Below are 18,044 nucleotides of genomic sequence, written 5' to 3' on the forward strand. Positions count from 1 at the left end.
ACACCTGAAGTGAGTGCACGGGCCCCGGGGGAGACTTGTGGGCTGCGAAGATGATGCTCCCCGTCCTGCTCCATCTCTACCTACCCGCAGCTGCCTGCGTTTATGTGATCGAGGGGACCTAGAGCAGTCCCGGGTGAGTGTGTGCTGTGTTGTGAGTGGTGAGTGTGTGCTGTGTTGTGAGTGGTGAGTGTGTGCTGTGTTGTGAGTGGTGAGTGTGCAGTGTGTGTTGTGAGCGATGAGTGTGCAGTGAGCGGTGAGTGTGCAGTGAGCGGTGAGTGTGCAGTGTGAGTGTGCTGTGTTGTGAGTGGTGTGTGTGCAGTGGTGAGTGTGCAGTGTGTGCTGTGTTGTGAGTGTGCAGTGTGTGCTGTGTTGTGAGTGTGCAGTGTGTGCTGTGAATGGGGAGTGTGCAGTGTGTGCTGTGAATGGGGAGTGTGCAGTGTGTGCTGTGTTGTGAGTGTGTGCAGTGTTGTGAGCGGTGAGTGTGCAGTGTGTGTGCTGTGTTGTGAGTGGTGAGTGTGCAGTGTTTGTTGTGACTGTGCTGTGTTGTGTGTGTGTGCAGTGTGTGTTGTGAGCAGAGGTCGCACTAACTTTTTTTTGGCAGAGTAAAAATACTCCTCTTGGCATTTCTGAGGAGTATTTTTAGTCAAGGAAGAGTATGGAATTTGTAGTAATATGGGGAGTGCACTGGACTCCTATTATAACAGTGGCGTTGCTGTTTGGCTGGCAGACAGGGAGTCCTAGCATCATATTTCTCTATGATGCAAGGACTACTGTCCAGTGCACTTTGCTCGTTCTATCCACCTTGCTGCCACTGGAAGTCGCTGTAGATTAGACAATTACTATGCGGCTATTCAGCGGTCAAGCTACCCCATGTGTCTCCTGACCTAGAGCTGCTTTTACATGGGGTGGTTAGCTTCCATTTGGTAATATATTGCAAACACGCTTGTGAATTCTGACAAAACGCTTGTGAATTCTCATAATATGCATGTGCTTAGTAAAAAAAACTTTAAAGGGGTTGTCTGAGTTTATTAAAAAAATCTTCTGGTAGCCTGCGGGGTGCTGTAAAAAAAAAAAAATCTTCCTGCAGATCAGTTGTCCTACGCCGCTGTCCTTCAGTGCTGTGCCGTTTGTTTCCACCTGCCTAGCATGCCCACCTGCCCCAGTAGCTGATGCACATTGATGTTAAAGAGAACCTACCACCACGAATCTACCTATAAAGGTAGATCGGGTGGTAGGTGGATGTAAGGGACGTGAGGATAGCTCTTTTTAGAGCTAATCTTCACGTCCCCGCTAACTTTAGGTACACTTTATTCCCCTAATATGTAAATTTCGTTATGCGGCTACTGGGGTGTGGAGTAGCCGGCACGAGGCTACACAACGCGGCTACTCCACGCCCCAGTAGCCACATTACTCCTCCTACCCGGTTGCTTGCGGGTCCGACAAGCCGGCTACTGCGCATGCGCAGTAGCTCCGGCCTCGGAGCTGGGACTGCTCAGCCGGCGTTCTGCGCATGCGCAGAACGCCATCATGACGGACGAGGGCGCGCAGCTACGAGGAGCTGCACGCCGCACGCAACCGGGTAGGAGGAGTAATGTGGCTACTGGGGCGTGGAGTAGCCGCGCTGTGTAGCCTCGTGCCGGCTACTCCACGCCCCAGTAGCCGCATAACGAAATTTACATATTAGGGGAATAAAGTGTACCTAAAGTTAGCGGGGACGTGAGGATTAGCTCTAAAAAGAGCTATCCTCACGTCCCTTACATCCACCTACCACCCGATCTACCTTTATAGGTAGATTCGTGGTGGTAGGTTCCCTTTAATGCTGTATCAGGTGCTTGGACAGGGGATGGGTGGACATTCCAGGCGGGCGGAAGATGCCGGATTGGAGCATGCCTGCCTCTGTAAACAAATAGGCACGGCACTGATGGACGGCAGTGGCGGAACGGTAGTGCAGGAAAAGGTATGTTTTTAAAAAAAACGGACAACCCCTTTAAGTCAATGATAATCCTTAACATATAAAAACGTGGTCACTCTTGTAACAATGCACATGTGTTTTGCTTGAAGCATTTGCAATTCATATTCCAGTACAACGCACCATGTAAATACAACTTAAGGCTACTTTCACATGAATTTGTGCTATACCCATGTCAGAACCAGCATATGTTCTGCTGGAGAAGCGTAGTGAAGTGTGGTGCTCAGCCCTCCCCTGTCCATAGTGATGCCGGGCTGTAATTATCTTTTTCCCATGCACACTATGGTCAAGTGGCACATATGTCCACCCACAAATTTTGCAACTGGATATATGTCCCCACAATGTTCGTGTTCAAGGGGCCTAAAATTTAAAAATGGCACTACTCAAGATTCAAGGTCTATGAGCAGCTGAAAAGCTACACATGGGAATAAACACATTTTTCCCCTTGAATCTTGGAGTGCTGCCATTTTTTTACTTTTACCTTGTCATGGTTCTGGAATTTGCACCAAAGTCCTCCTGCTACAAGTGTTGCTCTTTTCTGTACATTATATACATGATATAACACTTCCATATATAACCTGGGCAGCAGGCTGGTCTTGCACTGATGTGACTACTCGCTCACTCACATTTCAGCCCTTGGTCACAAGCCTCCAGTTCCCTGGTTGACCTGTGGCCACATTTTCCTCTGGGTCAGCTCCAGCCTTTGATATGTGCAACAACAATGGTGCATTGACATCGGCACGTCTGGTAGCCCCGCCCACTTTGACCCGGCCAAAGAGAGACAGCATCAGGTTAGGGAGGGGGTGTGTCCAGGTGCTGCACGGCTCAGGCTCACACACATACAACAGCTCATCCATCTCCTCTCAGCCCCTGTGTAAGTCGGGGGCTGCAGCAGCCGTTCTATGCCCTGCCGTCCTCACTTGTCCCAAATAAGGTGAAAAGTCAGTGCGTGTTTAGACGCATGGGGCAGTTTTCAAGGAGTAATACTGCATTTAGGAGCGTCTATGATGCTTCTAGAGGGGTTAATGCGACCTCTGGTTGTGAGTGTGTGTTGTGAGTGGTGAGTGTGCAGTGTGTGCGGTGTTGTGAGCGGTGAGTGTGCAATGTGTGTTGTGAGTGTGCAGTGTGTGCTGTGTTGTGAGCGGTGTGTTGTGAGTGTGCAGTGTTGTGAGTGGTGAGTGTGCACTGTGTGCTGTGTTGTGTGTGTTGTGCAGTGTGTGCTGTGTGTGTGTGCTGTGGTGAGTGTGCAGTGTGTGCTGTGTTGTGTTAGTGTGTGCAGTGTTGTGAGCGGTGAGTGTGCAGTGTGTGTTGTGCAGTGTGTGCTGTGTTGTGAGTGTGCAGTGTGTGTGCGCTGTGTTCTGTGTGAGTGTGCTGTGTGCGGTGTATTACCAAAATTTTCATACTCCTCCTCGGGTAAAAATACTCCTCAAAAATGGTGAGAGAGGAGTATTTTTACCCTTTTGGAAAAATGTTAGTGCGACCCAGGGGCGTTGCTAGGGTAGCAAAAGATCCGGGGCACGGGCCCCAATGCATATGTACCAAATTCTGAACTGTCCACTCCTGTGCACAACCCCCTTAAATGTTCTTGCACCAACAATAACTGTACCTATACAGTTACAGGAAACACAGGCGAAATCCCTACCTATTCCATTCACTGAATGCGGGTGACATGTCCTCACATTGTACCTGTTCTATATCTTCTGCATTAGGCCCGGTGTCACCATGTATCCTCTTTCAGCAACGCGTTGTACCTGTGTTGTTTATCACAAACACATCTTATGTTATTCAGTTTCCTCTTGTCCATACATCCCGACCCCCCCACAGTGTCATCCTGCTGCTTCCCCTAAAACTCTGTAACAGTATTTTTAAGCACCAGTGTCAGTATACAAATAATGCTTCCTAGTAACATTCCCCCCATTCCAGCCCTACACCATAAAAAGCCCTCTTTACAAATCCTGAGCTGTATAACACCCCCCCCCCCCTCAGTGTGGCCCCCACAATTTATAATGTGGGACATTGTGGCAGTATACAGGCAGTCCCCGGGTTACGTATAAGATAGGTTCTGTAGGTTTGTTCTTAAGTTGAGTTTGTATGTAAGTCGGAACTATGCATTTTATAATTGTAACCCCAGACAGAATATTTTTGGTCTCTGTAACAATTGGATTTTAAAAATGTTGGATTGTCATAAGAACCAGGATAAACAATAAATCAGCAAATTACCAAAATCCAGAGGTCCATTTGTAACTAGGGGTTGTATGTAAGTCAGGTGTTCTTAAGTAGGGGACCGCCTGTACTGTCCTGATTTTGGCTCCCAAACTTAGTAATGACCCACGCGCATTAAAGAGAACTCGTCACCACATTTGCACATATACAGCCAGTGATAGGTTCCTATAGAGCTCTAATAACTGACTGAGGCCCTTATTTAGCAAAAAATTTTTGGCTTACATCCACTTAAATCACCTTATATATCATATTATCTGGCATCAGAGGGGCGTGTCCTGCTCATGGGGCGTGGCTCACTGGTATCTCTGACTCTTCTCTCTAAGGCTGCCACAGATGAGTCAGAAAAGCTAATTTGCATATCAGAAAAATGACTGTAATTATGGTACAGGGACCCACTGGCAGGTAATTTTTGGTGATATGAAGAGGACTTGTAACCCTTTATCAGCAGGCATTGTTAGTCAGGGGGGTTAAAATCTGGTGACAGGTCCTCTTTAACTCCACATTCACTTTTAGACACTGTACATTAGCCACATTTTATAATGAACCATCTAATTACCTGTCCTAGTATATGGTCCCATACATTACATTATGCCTCTCTCTTGTGTCACTTGCACTTAATAATGACACCCGTTGTGCCACCCACCCAATAAATGTTACATACATGTGGCCTATGTGCTATAATGCCACCCACTTAATTCTTGTATACCCCACCTAATTCCCTCTCACTGTGACTCCTAACCTCCTAACACTAACAAATGACCCTACACTTTACGCCCCATAATTGTGTCCCCCTCCCCAATTGGTTTCTCCTTCCTAATAATCCCCTTCCCCAATTGTGGCTCCTGTCCTAACATTGCCCACTGAAAGGAACTCCTACCTAAAAGTGCCTTATTCCTTAGTCCACATTCCTTAGTGATGCCCCCAAACTCCTCAGTAATGACCGGTTTATTGCCCACAGTCAATGTAAAATGCCCACAGTAATTCCCCGGAGGCTACAGTATTACCCACACTCTACATTAATGCCCCCCAGTCCAATAATGCCCCCTCTATATAGAAATGCTCCCCTAATAAAGTAATGCACCCAGTCCACAGTAATACCCTCTTTATATAGAAATGCTCCCTTTATAAAGTAATGTTCCTAGTCCATAATAATCCCCCCTTATAAAGTAATGCCCCCAGTCTACATTAATGCCACCATATAAAGTAATGCCCCCAGTCCACATAATGCCCCAAGTCCACGTAATGCCCCCAGTCCACGTAATGCCCCCAGTCCACGTAATGCCCCCAGTCCACGTAATGCCCCCAGTCCACGTAATGCCCCCAGTCCACGTAATGCCCCCAGTCCACGTAATGCCCCCAGTCCACAAAATGCCTCCAGTCCACAAAATGCCCCTTGTTCACATAATGCCCCCTGTCCACTATAATGCCCCCTGTCCACTATAATGCCCCCTGTCCACTATAATGCCCCCTGTCCACTGTAATGCCTCCTGTCCACTGTAATGCCTCCTGTCCACTGTAATGCCCCCTGTCCACTGTAATGCCCCCTGTCCACTGTAATGCCCCCTGTCCACTGTAATGCCCCCTGTCCACTGTAATGCCCCCTGTCCACTGTAATGCCCCCTGTCCACTGTAATGCCCCCAGTCCACAGTAATGCCCCCAGTCCACAGTAATGCCCCCAGTCCACAGTTATGCCCCCAGTCCACAGTTATGCCCCCAGTCCACAGTTATGCCCCCAGTCCACAGTTATGCCCCCAGTCCACAGTTATGCCCCCAGTCCACAGTTATGCCCCCAGTCCACAGTTATGCCCCCAGTCCACAGTTATGCCCCCAGTCCACAGTTATGCCCCCAGTCCACAGTTATGCCCCCAGTCCACAGTTATGCCCCCAGTCCACAGTTATGCCCCCAGTCCACAGTTATGCCCCCAGTCCACAGTTATGCCCCCAGTCCACAGTTATGCCCCCAGTCCACAGTTATGCCCCCAGTCCACAGTTATGCCCCCAGTCCACAGTTATGCCCCCAGTCCACAGTTATGCCCCCAGTCCACAGTTATGCCCCCAGTCCACAGTTATGCCCCCAGTCCACAGTTATGCCCCCAGTCCACAGTTATGCCCCCAGTCCACAGTTATGCCCCCAGTCCACAGTTATGCCCCCAGTCCACAGTTATGCCCCCAGTCCACAGTTATGCCCCCAGTCCACAGTTATGCCCCCAGTCCACAGTTATGCCCCCAGTCCACAGTTATGCCCCCAGTCCACAGTTATGCCCCCAGTCCACAGTTATGCCCCCAGTCCACAGTTATGCCCCCAGTCCACAGTTATGCCCCCAGTCCACAGTTATGCCCCCAGTCCACAGTTATGCCCCCAGTCCACAGTTATGCCCCCAGTCCACAGTTATGCCCCCAGTCCACAGTTATGCCCCCAGTCCACAGTTATGCCCCCAGTCCACAGTTATGCCCCCAGTCCACAGTTATGCCCCCAGTCCACAGTTATGCCCCCAGTCCACAGTTATGCCCCCAGTCCACAGTTATGCCCCCAGTCCACAGTTATGCCCCCAGTCCACAGTTATGCCCCCAGTCCACAGTTATGCCCCCAGTCCACAGTTATGCCCCCAGTCCACAGTTATGCCCCCAGTCCACAGTTATGCCCCCAGTCCACAGTTATGCCCCCAGTCCACAGTTATGCCCCCAGTCCACAGTTATGCCCCCAGTCCACAGTTATGCCCCCAGTCCACAGTTATGCCCCCAGTCCACAGTTATGCCCCTTGTTCACAGAAATGCCCTTTATAAAGTAATGCCCACACTGTTTGTCTTCCCTGCTTATTCTGTCTTCTGTACAGGACGATCGGCGGTGACGTCATCACATTGCGTCTCCTGCTCCCGGCTGCTGTGTTGAGTTGCAGGAAGCAGGAGACGCGATGTAGTCACATAATTACGTCTTCTGCTCAGTGTAGTGCTGCGCGGAGCTGACGGCTCTGCGCACCATTACTCTACCCATCTCTATCTGTGTCCTGATGACACAATAAAGATGAGAGTGGAAAAATCTCCCTGGACAGCGGGACCAGTGACCTGCTGATCTGGGGAGATCCGGGGCACCGGCCAAAAGATCCGGGGCACGAGCCCCGAATCTTTTGACCTAGCGACGCCCCTGGTGCGACCTCTGGTGCCGACCACGAGGCAATCATCATCATCAGTAAAAAAATCCTGACAGCCCTGTAACAGGGGAAAGAGATGGAGCCACAGGGAACCCCACAGGAATAACACCCTGGCAGAGGAGGGAAGGAGAATATGCAGAGGGAGACCACTTAACCCCTGCTGCATCACCCTGCATTAACCCCCAGCAGCCATACCTCTGAGATCCGAGCTCTCTGACACGCTGAAGACAGGTTTCCCGGGAAGTGTAGCTGGCTTGAACTGTGCACAGGTCTGCCACCTGCTGGTCATTTTTAGGTACTGCATTTGATCCTGCATCCTCTACTCCAGTGCGCCTTATATATGAACCTAGATGTCTTAGCAGGCTTTTATTAGAAGTGCGCCTTATAGTCCGGTGTGCCTTATAGGCCGAAAAATACGGTACCCATCAGGCCCAGGGCTTTTGCCGGCTGGGGATTTTTGTATAGCTTTCAATACTTCTGCCTCACTGATTTCTTTCCAGCTCTTCATCACTGCTGGACACAGCTCTGGATTATAGTGTCATCTACGTATTCTACCACTCGTGTAGAAAGGGAATTTGTTAGAATGTTGATATAGGTGACATTAAAAGCACATATGCTGCGAAAGGTATTTTGGTCTAGTAGGGAGCGTATTGAGTCCCTGACTATCACTATGCCTGCAGAGGTGGATTGTTTGTGTTGAGATTCTAGAGAAGGTAGGCGTTAGAGTAATGCAAACAGCATTCCCCTTTTCTCTTCAACTGGATTCCCAGTTGCTAGGTGTCATGTCTACTGTTTATATAATCGTACAAACTACAGAAAAATTGAACACAGCGCATCAGGAGTGAAACATAAATATGACAGTGGATATCTAGTTGACAACAAGGACATAGGAAACTATAGTAAGGTTAGAAAACTGAGCTTGTGGTGTCTCCTGTGTTCCAGAGTGGGTTCCAAACTGGCTAGTTGGATAGTATGGAGACGAGAAAGAAAGCAGGATTCAAAGACGCGCTTCTCAATCAGACAACTTGTTTATTTCAAAGGATAAGTTCACATCAATATTTCGGACTATGCATTTCGGGGCGGATTGCACCCTTCTTCAGGTCCATAAAATAATCACACATATTCTATCAACAAAGCAAGTGTCAAAACATATATCAGACAAATTTCCTAGGTAAAAAATATGAAACTAATAAAATCAGTAGACCTACTTATGACCAATAAGTAAGCTAGGGTGGACATATATTGTATAGATAACACCAAAAATACAAATATATATAAAATTTATATATATATAAAATATATATATAAATAAAATGGAGATATATATATATATATATATATATATATATATATATATATATATATATATATATAGAGAGAGAGAGATATAGATATATAGATAAATACATAATTGGTAAAAATGAATATATATATGAGTGAATACATGATTAATATATGAATAAAATATTGGACACTGACCAGTCTGATCTAGCTCCCCGAGTGTGGCAGGTGGAGTCCATATAAGGTGTAAAAGACCGAATCTACTGTTTGTAGGAAGGAGGTGAGGGTTTGATGTAGGTCTGTAGACAAGCAAGGGCGTTGGGAAATGGAAGGGATGTCCAGAGTTAAATATATTGGGGTATGATCCAAATGGACAATGTTACCAATAGAAGTCACAGGACTCTAAGTACGGGCTCTATGGCTGAGTAAAGAGGTCAATCCGACTATATGAATGGTGGGTAGGAGATTTATAGGAGTAGTACCTATCGCTGGGGTGCAAGATACGCCAGACATCCACCAACTGTAGATTATGTAGGTCCCTTCTAAGGGATCCCAGCTGCCAAGTGGGAGCGTGGCTTTTACAAGCGGAATAGTCCAGGGAAGGGTCTAAAGTAAAATTCAAGTCCCCTCCAGGAAGTCTGACATTTTAGCCAAATATTTTCTGCAGGCAGAGTTTGGGGATTGATTAGGAAGTTGCAATGCAAACGTCAAGATTTAGGCCTTGAGGAAAACCTATCTACCCATCTGATCTACCTTCTCATCAAGATTCACATGCAGAAGCGACCAGCGAAAGGCAATCCAAACCCCCTTAGAGCAGGTTATTGGTTAGTGCTGTGGAACCAATTTGAGAAGTACCAATCTCTGAAGGCAGTGGTATGTCCCGTCTTGAAGTGAGTCTCCTGCAAGAATAACATGTTAACTTTTTGCCTATGCATGCCATATAGAATTTGTGAGTGCTTCTGTGGTGTATTCAGACCTCTAACATTCAGGGATCCCACTTTTAGACTGGCTATATTCATAGTCAAATCATAGTATATAAGGCTGGAAGGAGACGCAAGTCCATCAAGTCCAACCTTCAAGAATTAAATAAATGTTTTGTCCCCATAACCCGTGATATTTTTTCTCTCCAGAAAGTCATCCAGGCCTCTCTTGAACATGTACATAGAGTCGGCCATAACAACCTCCTGCGGCAGAGAGTTCCATAGTCTCACTGCTCTTACAGTAAAGAACCTTTGTCTATGGTGATGGTAAAATCGCCTCTCCTCTAGGCGTAGAGGATGCCCCCTTGTCCTGGTCACAGGCCTAGGTATAAAAAGATCTTTGGAGAGATCCTTGTACTGTCCGTTCAGGTATTTGTACATTGTAATGAGGTCTCCCCTCAGTCGTCTTTTTTCTAAACTGAATAATCCCAAATTTTGTAAGCTATATTGCAAGCTAGGTTAACAGCTGTACAGCTCCTCCCTCCTGCTCCATCACAGATTTTGCAGCCTGGAGAGCTGACATCGGTGGGAGAGGGAGGAGCTGTACAGGCGCTCAAAGGTGGGGACCAAGAGCTGAGGAGTGAGTAGCACAGATAAGTCACATGTTTTTTTTTTTTTATATGCATCCAAACCAAAGCCAACCCCTGTGACTTAACAGAGAATTTTGTTAGTGTGCAAGGTAAGGTATAACACACAATTATGTTGTAATGCAAATGCTTAGAAAAGGCAGAAAGGCATATTTGCACTGCAGGTGTGATGGGGTTCTGCAGCCTATCTTAAGTGAAAATGAGGTTCCTTGTGCCAGGTTCCCTTTAACCCCTTAACGCTCTGCGCCGTAGCTCTACGGCGCAGAGGTATGAAGAGGGCTCACGGGCTGAGTCCTCTTCATACAGAGGTGGGGGTTGTTGCATATTGCAGCAAACCCACACCGCTAATAACCGCGGTCGGTTAACCCTTTCAACGGCGCCGGCAAAGTCGCCGGCGGCGTTTAAAAGACGGCGTCTCGCGGGCGCCGCCATCTTTATTACGATCGCCGCGCCCCCGAACGTCATCGGGGGGGCGGCGATCGGTTGCCATGGTAGCCTCGGGTCCTCGTTTGAGGCATCTGCAGATCTGCAGTGGCTCATTGTAATGAATGTGCTGCAAAAATGCCATATATTGCAATACAGAAGTATTGCAGTATATGGTAGGAGCGATCTGACTATCTAGGGTTAATGTACCCTAGATGGTCTAATCAAAATATAAAAACGGTTACGAGCGGCGGTGACCTCCGAGGCGGGAAATGGCGCCCAAATGTCCGAAATGTGACTTTTACACCTTTTTACATAACATAAAAAATGAAATAAAAAATGATCAAAATGTCGCACAGACCTCAAAATGGTAGCAATGAAAACGTCGCCTCATTTCGCAAAAAATGACCCCTCACACATCTCTGTGCGCCAAAGTATGAAAAAGTTAATAGCGTCAGAAGATGGCAAAAAATTTTTTTTCTTTTTTGTACACATTCGTTTAATTTTTGAAAATGTATTAAAACACAATAAAACCTATATAAATTTGGTATCACCGCGATCGCACCGAACCAAAGAATAAAGTAGTCATGTTATTTGGAGCGAAGAGTGAAAGTCGTAGAAACTGAGCCCACAAGAACGTGCGGTGTTTTTTTTTTCAATTTTTCCACATTTGGAATTTTTTTTCAGCTTCGCAGTTCATGGCATGCTAAAATAAATAACATTACGGGAAAGTAAAATTTGTTACGCACAAAATAAGCCCTCACACAGGTCTGTACACGTAAAAATGAAAAAGTTATGGATTTTTGAAGTTGGAGAGCGAGAAATGAGCCGAAAAACCCTGCGTCCTTAAGGGGTTAAAGTCCCCTCCAATACATAAATGAAATATTTCCTTGAAAAAGATTGGAAAACCTTACACAAATTGAAGTTGCGCAGTAAACCCCTAAACGGCTTAAACACACGCCTTGTGCCTAGGTGGAAGGTCAGGCTGGTCTCTATACTTGATTATATAGGAATTTAGCAACAATGCAATCCCTTTTCCTAATATTTATGATAGGGATTAGTAATTATTAAAAAGGATGATACTTTTCACACACTGTATGGCCTTTACAAGTTTTACACAGCACATGAATTATTATTTTTCAACTTTGAAGTCCAGGTTATGTATAGTGGCATTTAAAGAGAATGAGGGTTGGATATTAGGAGGCAGGGCTGGCACCCATCATGCTTGAGTGAATGGACCATAAATCCTACCTCCTTGACTGTGTTTTACATGAGAATAAAATATTATTTTCCAGAAGTGCTGGCACGTAGAATTGTGCAACCAGTACCTCTGGGTGACATCGATTATATATCACAAGGTACTGTTCGTTGGCTTAGGGGGGATAAGGTTGACCGATTCCTTTTTAAGGCTTTTAAGTTTTTTTTAGTGGGGGGAATGATTATTAGTAAAATGTATCTCTTGTTTTGGAACCAATACTGATTTTGGCTGATCTGTAAAAGTAGCCTATTGTTATAATCTATTGTTTATAGTTTAAGTTTACTAAACCAAAAAAAAAAAAAAAATCTAACAGTTTTTTTTTTGTTTCAGACTAGAACAACCATATTTCCAAGCAAATGAGAAATTTTTCTTGGCTCTTAGTAATTGTTCATCCCTGCAGCGCCTGTGTATTATATCTCGAAATGGAAATTTTCAGGCTGATGCTGTGATGCCATTTATTCACAAATGTCAACAGCTAATCATGTGTCATCTATTCACTGGAGAAAGTTTAATGGCTTGTAAAAGCCTCCAGACTGACATAATAAAAAGGTATGGTATGTCAATAGTTATACATTTTTAGTTTTAACATGGATTGTGGATGGAGTGGATTTTAACATTTATGTGGAAAATTGCTAGTTACTCCCGTAAAAATATAGTTTATTTCAATTTTAAAACAACTTTTAGACCACTGTTAATAAGTTAGGGGCGTGTCCTGGCTGTGGAGGAAGCTTGCTCCTGCCTTCACCCTGCTTGTGACCAGTATCCAGCGTATCCAGCGATCCCTTCTCCTCACACATGGGTGCAAAGAGAAAGGGGGGCACCCGAACCCCTTCAGTGCAGCTCGGACGGACCTCAGCCAGAGGAATAAGCAGATACCTCACCGGACTAGTTACTGCAGCAGAGTCTCATACAGCAGAGACCCCGGGCGCCTCCTGCGCAGCACAGCCACAGCGACCCGATGTCGGCACGAGCGGAGGGGAGCAGGGAGAAGAAGCCGGCGCTCCAGCTCTGACGGAGCACGTGGCCAAGATGGCGGACCCCGCGGCTGGATTGATCTGCTCCGTGGCGCGGTTGGAGCGGGCAGCCGACCGGGCAGGGAGTGCAGAGCCTGCAGCGGAACAACACAGGAGCCATGGAGGAGAACGGTCGCCTGGGGCTCCTGTCATACACCTGCCACCGGATAGAAGCACCCCTCCCCTGACAGAGGCGTCTGTCCACCATGGTCCTCTGCCTCAGCAGAGTAATGACCCACAGGTACTTAATGTTATGGAGGTGGCTCAGCCTGCAAGCCCACCAGCATCGATCAGGAGGCCAAGCAGTGCCCCGCAGATCTCCCCATCCTCCACACCTGGCCCTTCCTGGGCCTCAGAGGCGGCGAGCCAGCAGCGGGGCCATTTTGGAATGGCGGGGGGGGAGTCCGCCGGTTGGCAGCCGTGCCCCATGGGAGCCATACCCTCTGCTCCTCATTCCCCGGCCTTATGGTCTGAAATGGGGGATGACTGGCCAGGGACACCCTCAGCCCACAGCCCGGCTCCTTCTCCTCGCCCCTCACAGGACCTGAACCAGCTCCCTGTACCCTCCACAGGGCACAGCGTAATGGCAGCAGCCTTCTCCCCAGAGGGGCCTTCTACCACACAGCAAAACATATGGTCCCAGGAGTTTGGTGCCTTAGCTGAATTACGTGCCCTAAGCTCACACCTCCGCACTATACCCACTAGAGATGATATGGAAAGCTATGTAGCCAGATTGGAGCAATCTTATACAGCAGAGCTAAATATGGTGCGGGAAGAGGTTCAACAATTGGGAGCTAGGGTCTCTATGACAGAGGAAGTCAACAATACGCTCACAGAACGTCTAAACTCTCATGATGCGGCCATGTCCACCCATACCTTCCAACTGCAATATCTAGCGGATCAGTTAGATGACGCTGAGAACAGAGGTCGCCGCAATAACATTAGAGTGAGGGGCCTCCCAGAGACTGTGGAAACTCCTTCGCTTCATGATACTCTGCGACAAATATTTAACTCCTTACTGGAAGTTCCGGCAGATGCACCCTTGGAGCTAGACCGAGCCCACCGTTCACTACAGGCCCGCCCCGCAGCGGGCGACCAACCTAGAGATGTTATATGCAGGGTGCATCGGTTCCAACTTAAAGACGCTATCATGTCTAAAGCACGTCTAGCTGGCGACATTACCTTTCAAGGGGCCCGCCTCCAGTTGTTACCTGATCTGTCACGGCTGACCCTGCTCAAAAGGAGAGCATTTAAACCTCTACTGGATGAACTCCGTCAAAGAGACATACCATACACTTGGGGTTTTCCGTTTCGCCTGCAGATAAGACGTGCAGACCAAAGATATGTGGTGTGCCATCCCGGGGATATCCCTGCGTTTGCTGCTGCGTTGGATCTTCCGGCTCCGGTGATCACAGATTGGCCCGGCTTGCCCTTGTCTGGGCGACCCGGTAACCCTCCTCCGTTGGGGGGGCCGCCCGGGCGTAGAGCATACCGTGGCCCCGGACGTGGCAGGGCCCGCCGGGGCCGCGACCATGCGCCTCAGCCATTGATCTGAGATACCTATACATCATTGGTTTTGACACAAGTACTAAGCTAATGTCCTGAGTGTCAGATGAGCTGTAGGGGGTTTTTGTTTAATATCCACAACTTGGGCTCACACTGTGTCATGTTTAGCAGTAGGTATCAAGCCGGGTTGAATTGAGCTATGCGAGCCTCGCTACCTGGAGCCGATATAGTTATCAAGACCCTCTGCTCAGTCACCCTACCTAACCCCAATTCCCACTTTCCTTCACCCACACCCTTTAATGCTGGATACGTTCAGATGTTGATATTTCTATCCTTGAGTAAGATTTGGTTGCGGCGGGGGACGGCGGTGTTCTCCACAGTTAGTTTACTACCCACAGGGGAATCCGTGGCCAGCTGGTCTGTCTGCGGTATAGTAGCTGTTGCTTCCCCAACGCAATTTTTGTATTTTTGTATTTCTTTGTTTGTCTATCGTGTGTATTTGTGTTTTCTGTTCTTTCTCATACCCCCTCCCTTCTTTTATTCCTCTTCCCTTCCCTGTACGCTTTCTTCTGGCCTTCTATACTAGTAGGCTAGGGGGACCCCTACATTCTCATCACAACGACCCCAATAGATTCCCAGATGGATACCTTGAAATTGTGTTCTTTTAACGCCAGAGGGCTGAATGTTCCTCAGAAACGCTCACAAATTCTGTATGATATGCACAAGCACAGGGTTAACATTCTGTTTTTACAGGAGACGCATTTCAAGTCCACCAGCATGCCAAACATCCGAGATCGGAATTTCCCACACTGGTTCCACAGTGCCAACTCTGAGGCAAAATCCAAGGGAGTATCGATAGCCCTCCACAGGTCGCTAGTTCACGAAGTGATCGCCTCACAGACGGATGACTCCGGTCGATACGTCTTCCTGAAGGTAAAAATTATGGGACAAGTGTTGACTCTCGCCAACTGGTACCTACCTAATCATAACCCTGTTTCAGAATGTAAGAAACTCTTGGCAGCACTCTCAGAATTTGCTGACGGTCATTTAATCGTAGGGGGTGACTTTAATTTCCCGCTAGATCCCTTGATTGATACTTCGGGGGGTCGAAACTATCTTCCACAGAACCAAATGCGGTCCCTTAAACATGACATACAGGCCCTCCAGTTACTGGATGTATGGCGCATCCTACATCCCCAGGACAGGGACTACTCATACTTTTCTCCGGCACATGGCTCTTACAGCCGAATTGATTTCTTCCTCATAAGTCATAATGCTTTGTCCTGGGCCCCTGAGGCGGAAATAGGGAACATATTATTCTCTGACCATGCCCCTGTATTCCTGTCCCTGACACTACCCCTAAATTCCCGTCCTCCATGGACATGGCGATTGAATGATAATCTTTTGAGGGACTCCCTCTGCACAGCAGATATCCGGGAACACATCAATACTTACATTCAAGCACAAACCACAAACAATCAAACCCCCATGCCGCAGCAGTGGGAACACCTCAAACATTCCCTGAGAAATATCTTCATCCGCCATGGGACTCGTCTTAAAAGAGAAAATTTTGCCCGGATAGAGTCACTTACCTCTAAAATTCAGGACCTTGAAACTCGTCATAAAACTTCCCTATCCCATGAGGTCCTAGCATAATTGACGTTAGCCAGGGAATCCCTGAGATCCCTTCTAGACCAGAAGTACCTCCACCAGAGGGCAAGATTTCAAAGTTACTTATACGACCATGCAGACAAGTGCGGCCGCCCCTTGTCCCGCTTACTACACCCCCGGTCTCTCACCTCTTACATACCCAAGATTAAGGGCCCAGGGGGGACAGAGGTTTACCATCTGTCTGAAATGTGCGACAGCTTCTCCTCGTACTACTCTTCCCTGTATGCCCTAAAAGGCCCTGACACACCTAGGTCCGCTCCTTCACATGAAGCTCAGATAGAATCTTACATCTCAGAAACTGGCCTACCGCCCTTGCCTGGAGAGGTGATTTCTGGGCTGGAGCAGGAGATTGAGCCTACAGAAGTTTCTGTAGTCATTAAAAACACCCCTTCTGGTAAGAGCCCAGGCCCAGATGGCTTTACTCCAGCCTTTTACAAGCAATTTAGGGAGCTCCTGTCCCCTTTATTAGCCAAGGTTTTTAGCGCTGTCTCTGCGGATTCTGGATTCTCGGACCGGGCCTTAGGCAGTACGCTAATATGAGCCTCTAAGCCAGGGAAGGACCCGTCTCTCCCAGCCAGTTATCGTCCCATCTCCCTGATCAATGTGGACGTGAAGCTGTTCGCCAAAGTCTTGGCAGAGAGATTGGCCCCTCACTTGCCCTCAGTCATTCACACTGACCAGGTGGGATTTGTCAAGGGTAGAGAGGCCAGAGACAATCTGATTAAGACCTTCCTACTGATGTCTCAGGCTAAGGTGGGTCAGGTCCCAGCTTGTCTATTGTCGATCGATGCAGAGAAGGCCTTTGACCGGGTCAGCTGGGGTTTCATGGAGGCAGCGCTGAGACAAATAGGGATGGGTCCTAACTTTTTGGGGAAAATCCTTGCTTTATACTCCAGCCCCACTGCGAAAGTTAGGGTCAACGGAAACTTATCCTCTTCTTTTACAATTAAAAATGGGACTAGACAGGGGTGCCCCCTGTCCCCTTTGTTATACGTTATAGTAATGGAGCATTTGGCTGTCGCAATTATAAACAACTCTAATATCCATGGTATCCGCATGGGCTCCCGTCACTGCAAAGCAGCATTGTACGCTGATGACTTATTACTATACGTATCGCAGCCGAGGATCTCTTTTCCGTCCCTTATTCAGGAATTTAAGAGGTACAGTACTCTCAGTAACTTTAAAATCAACTACTCCAAATCGGAAGCTTTGAACATCTCCCTCCCGCAGTCAGAAGTACAGCACATAACAGATAACTTCCCGTTCCAATGGCAGGAGACATCAATACAATACCTAGGCATCTCAGTTCCCACTGATTTATCTAAGCTGTATAGCCTCAACTACACACCCCTGTTGGAACGCACCTTGGGGGATCTACAGCGCTACGACCGGAAACACTTATCGTGGTTCGGCAGGATTAACGTCCTTAAAATGGACATCCTCCCTCGGTTTTTGTACATCTTCCAGGGGGTACCCATCAGCCCCCCGGCCACATTCTTTCGATCACTACGCTCGGCCATGCTGCGGTTTATATGGGGCTCTAGTCGACCCAGGGTGGGATGGAGGGTCCTGACTCGCCCCAAGTCCAGGGGGGGAGCTGGTCTGCCTGACTTAAAACTGTACCACCAAGCCTCCATACTCACGAGACTTGTAGACTGGCATTTTCACACCACAACCAAACAATGGGTATCTTTAGAACAAGCCTATTCTCTAGTACTGCTTAAGCTCCTCCCGTGGATTTCCTCAGAGTCTATCCCTTCAATTCCCCCTCAGGCTACCCTACTAAAAGACGCCCTGCGAATATGGAGATCGTTGATATCAAGAGGAACTTTGTCCCGACAGTTTAGCCCCCTCACACCAATATTTCGCAACCCCGGTTTCCCTCCAGGGATGTCAAAATTGTCCTTTTTGGGGTGGGGGGTGCTCGAAGACCCCAGATTATATGATATTCTACAGGGCTCTCCTTTACCAAACCTAGAGGAT

General features: G+C 47.8%; 1 protein-coding gene across 3 annotated transcripts in view; it reads left to right on the forward strand.

Moving 5' to 3' along the window:
• FBXL18 (F-box and leucine rich repeat protein 18) overlaps positions 1-18,044 on the forward strand; it is a 145,306-nt gene that overhangs the window by 112,046 nt on the left and 15,216 nt on the right. For all 3 annotated transcript variants that reach the window (XM_072120904.1, XM_072120903.1, XM_072120905.1), the window contains one exon: positions 12,202-12,420. In XM_072120904.1, the coding sequence (XP_071977005.1) occupies positions 12,202-12,420 (219 nt within the window). The remainder of the gene's footprint in view (positions 1-12,201; positions 12,421-18,044) is intronic.

The sequence above is a fragment of the Engystomops pustulosus genome, chromosome 8 (genome assembly GCF_040894005.1).
Source record: "Engystomops pustulosus chromosome 8, aEngPut4.maternal, whole genome shotgun sequence".
NCBI lineage: Eukaryota > Metazoa > Chordata > Amphibia > Anura > Leptodactylidae > Engystomops > Engystomops pustulosus.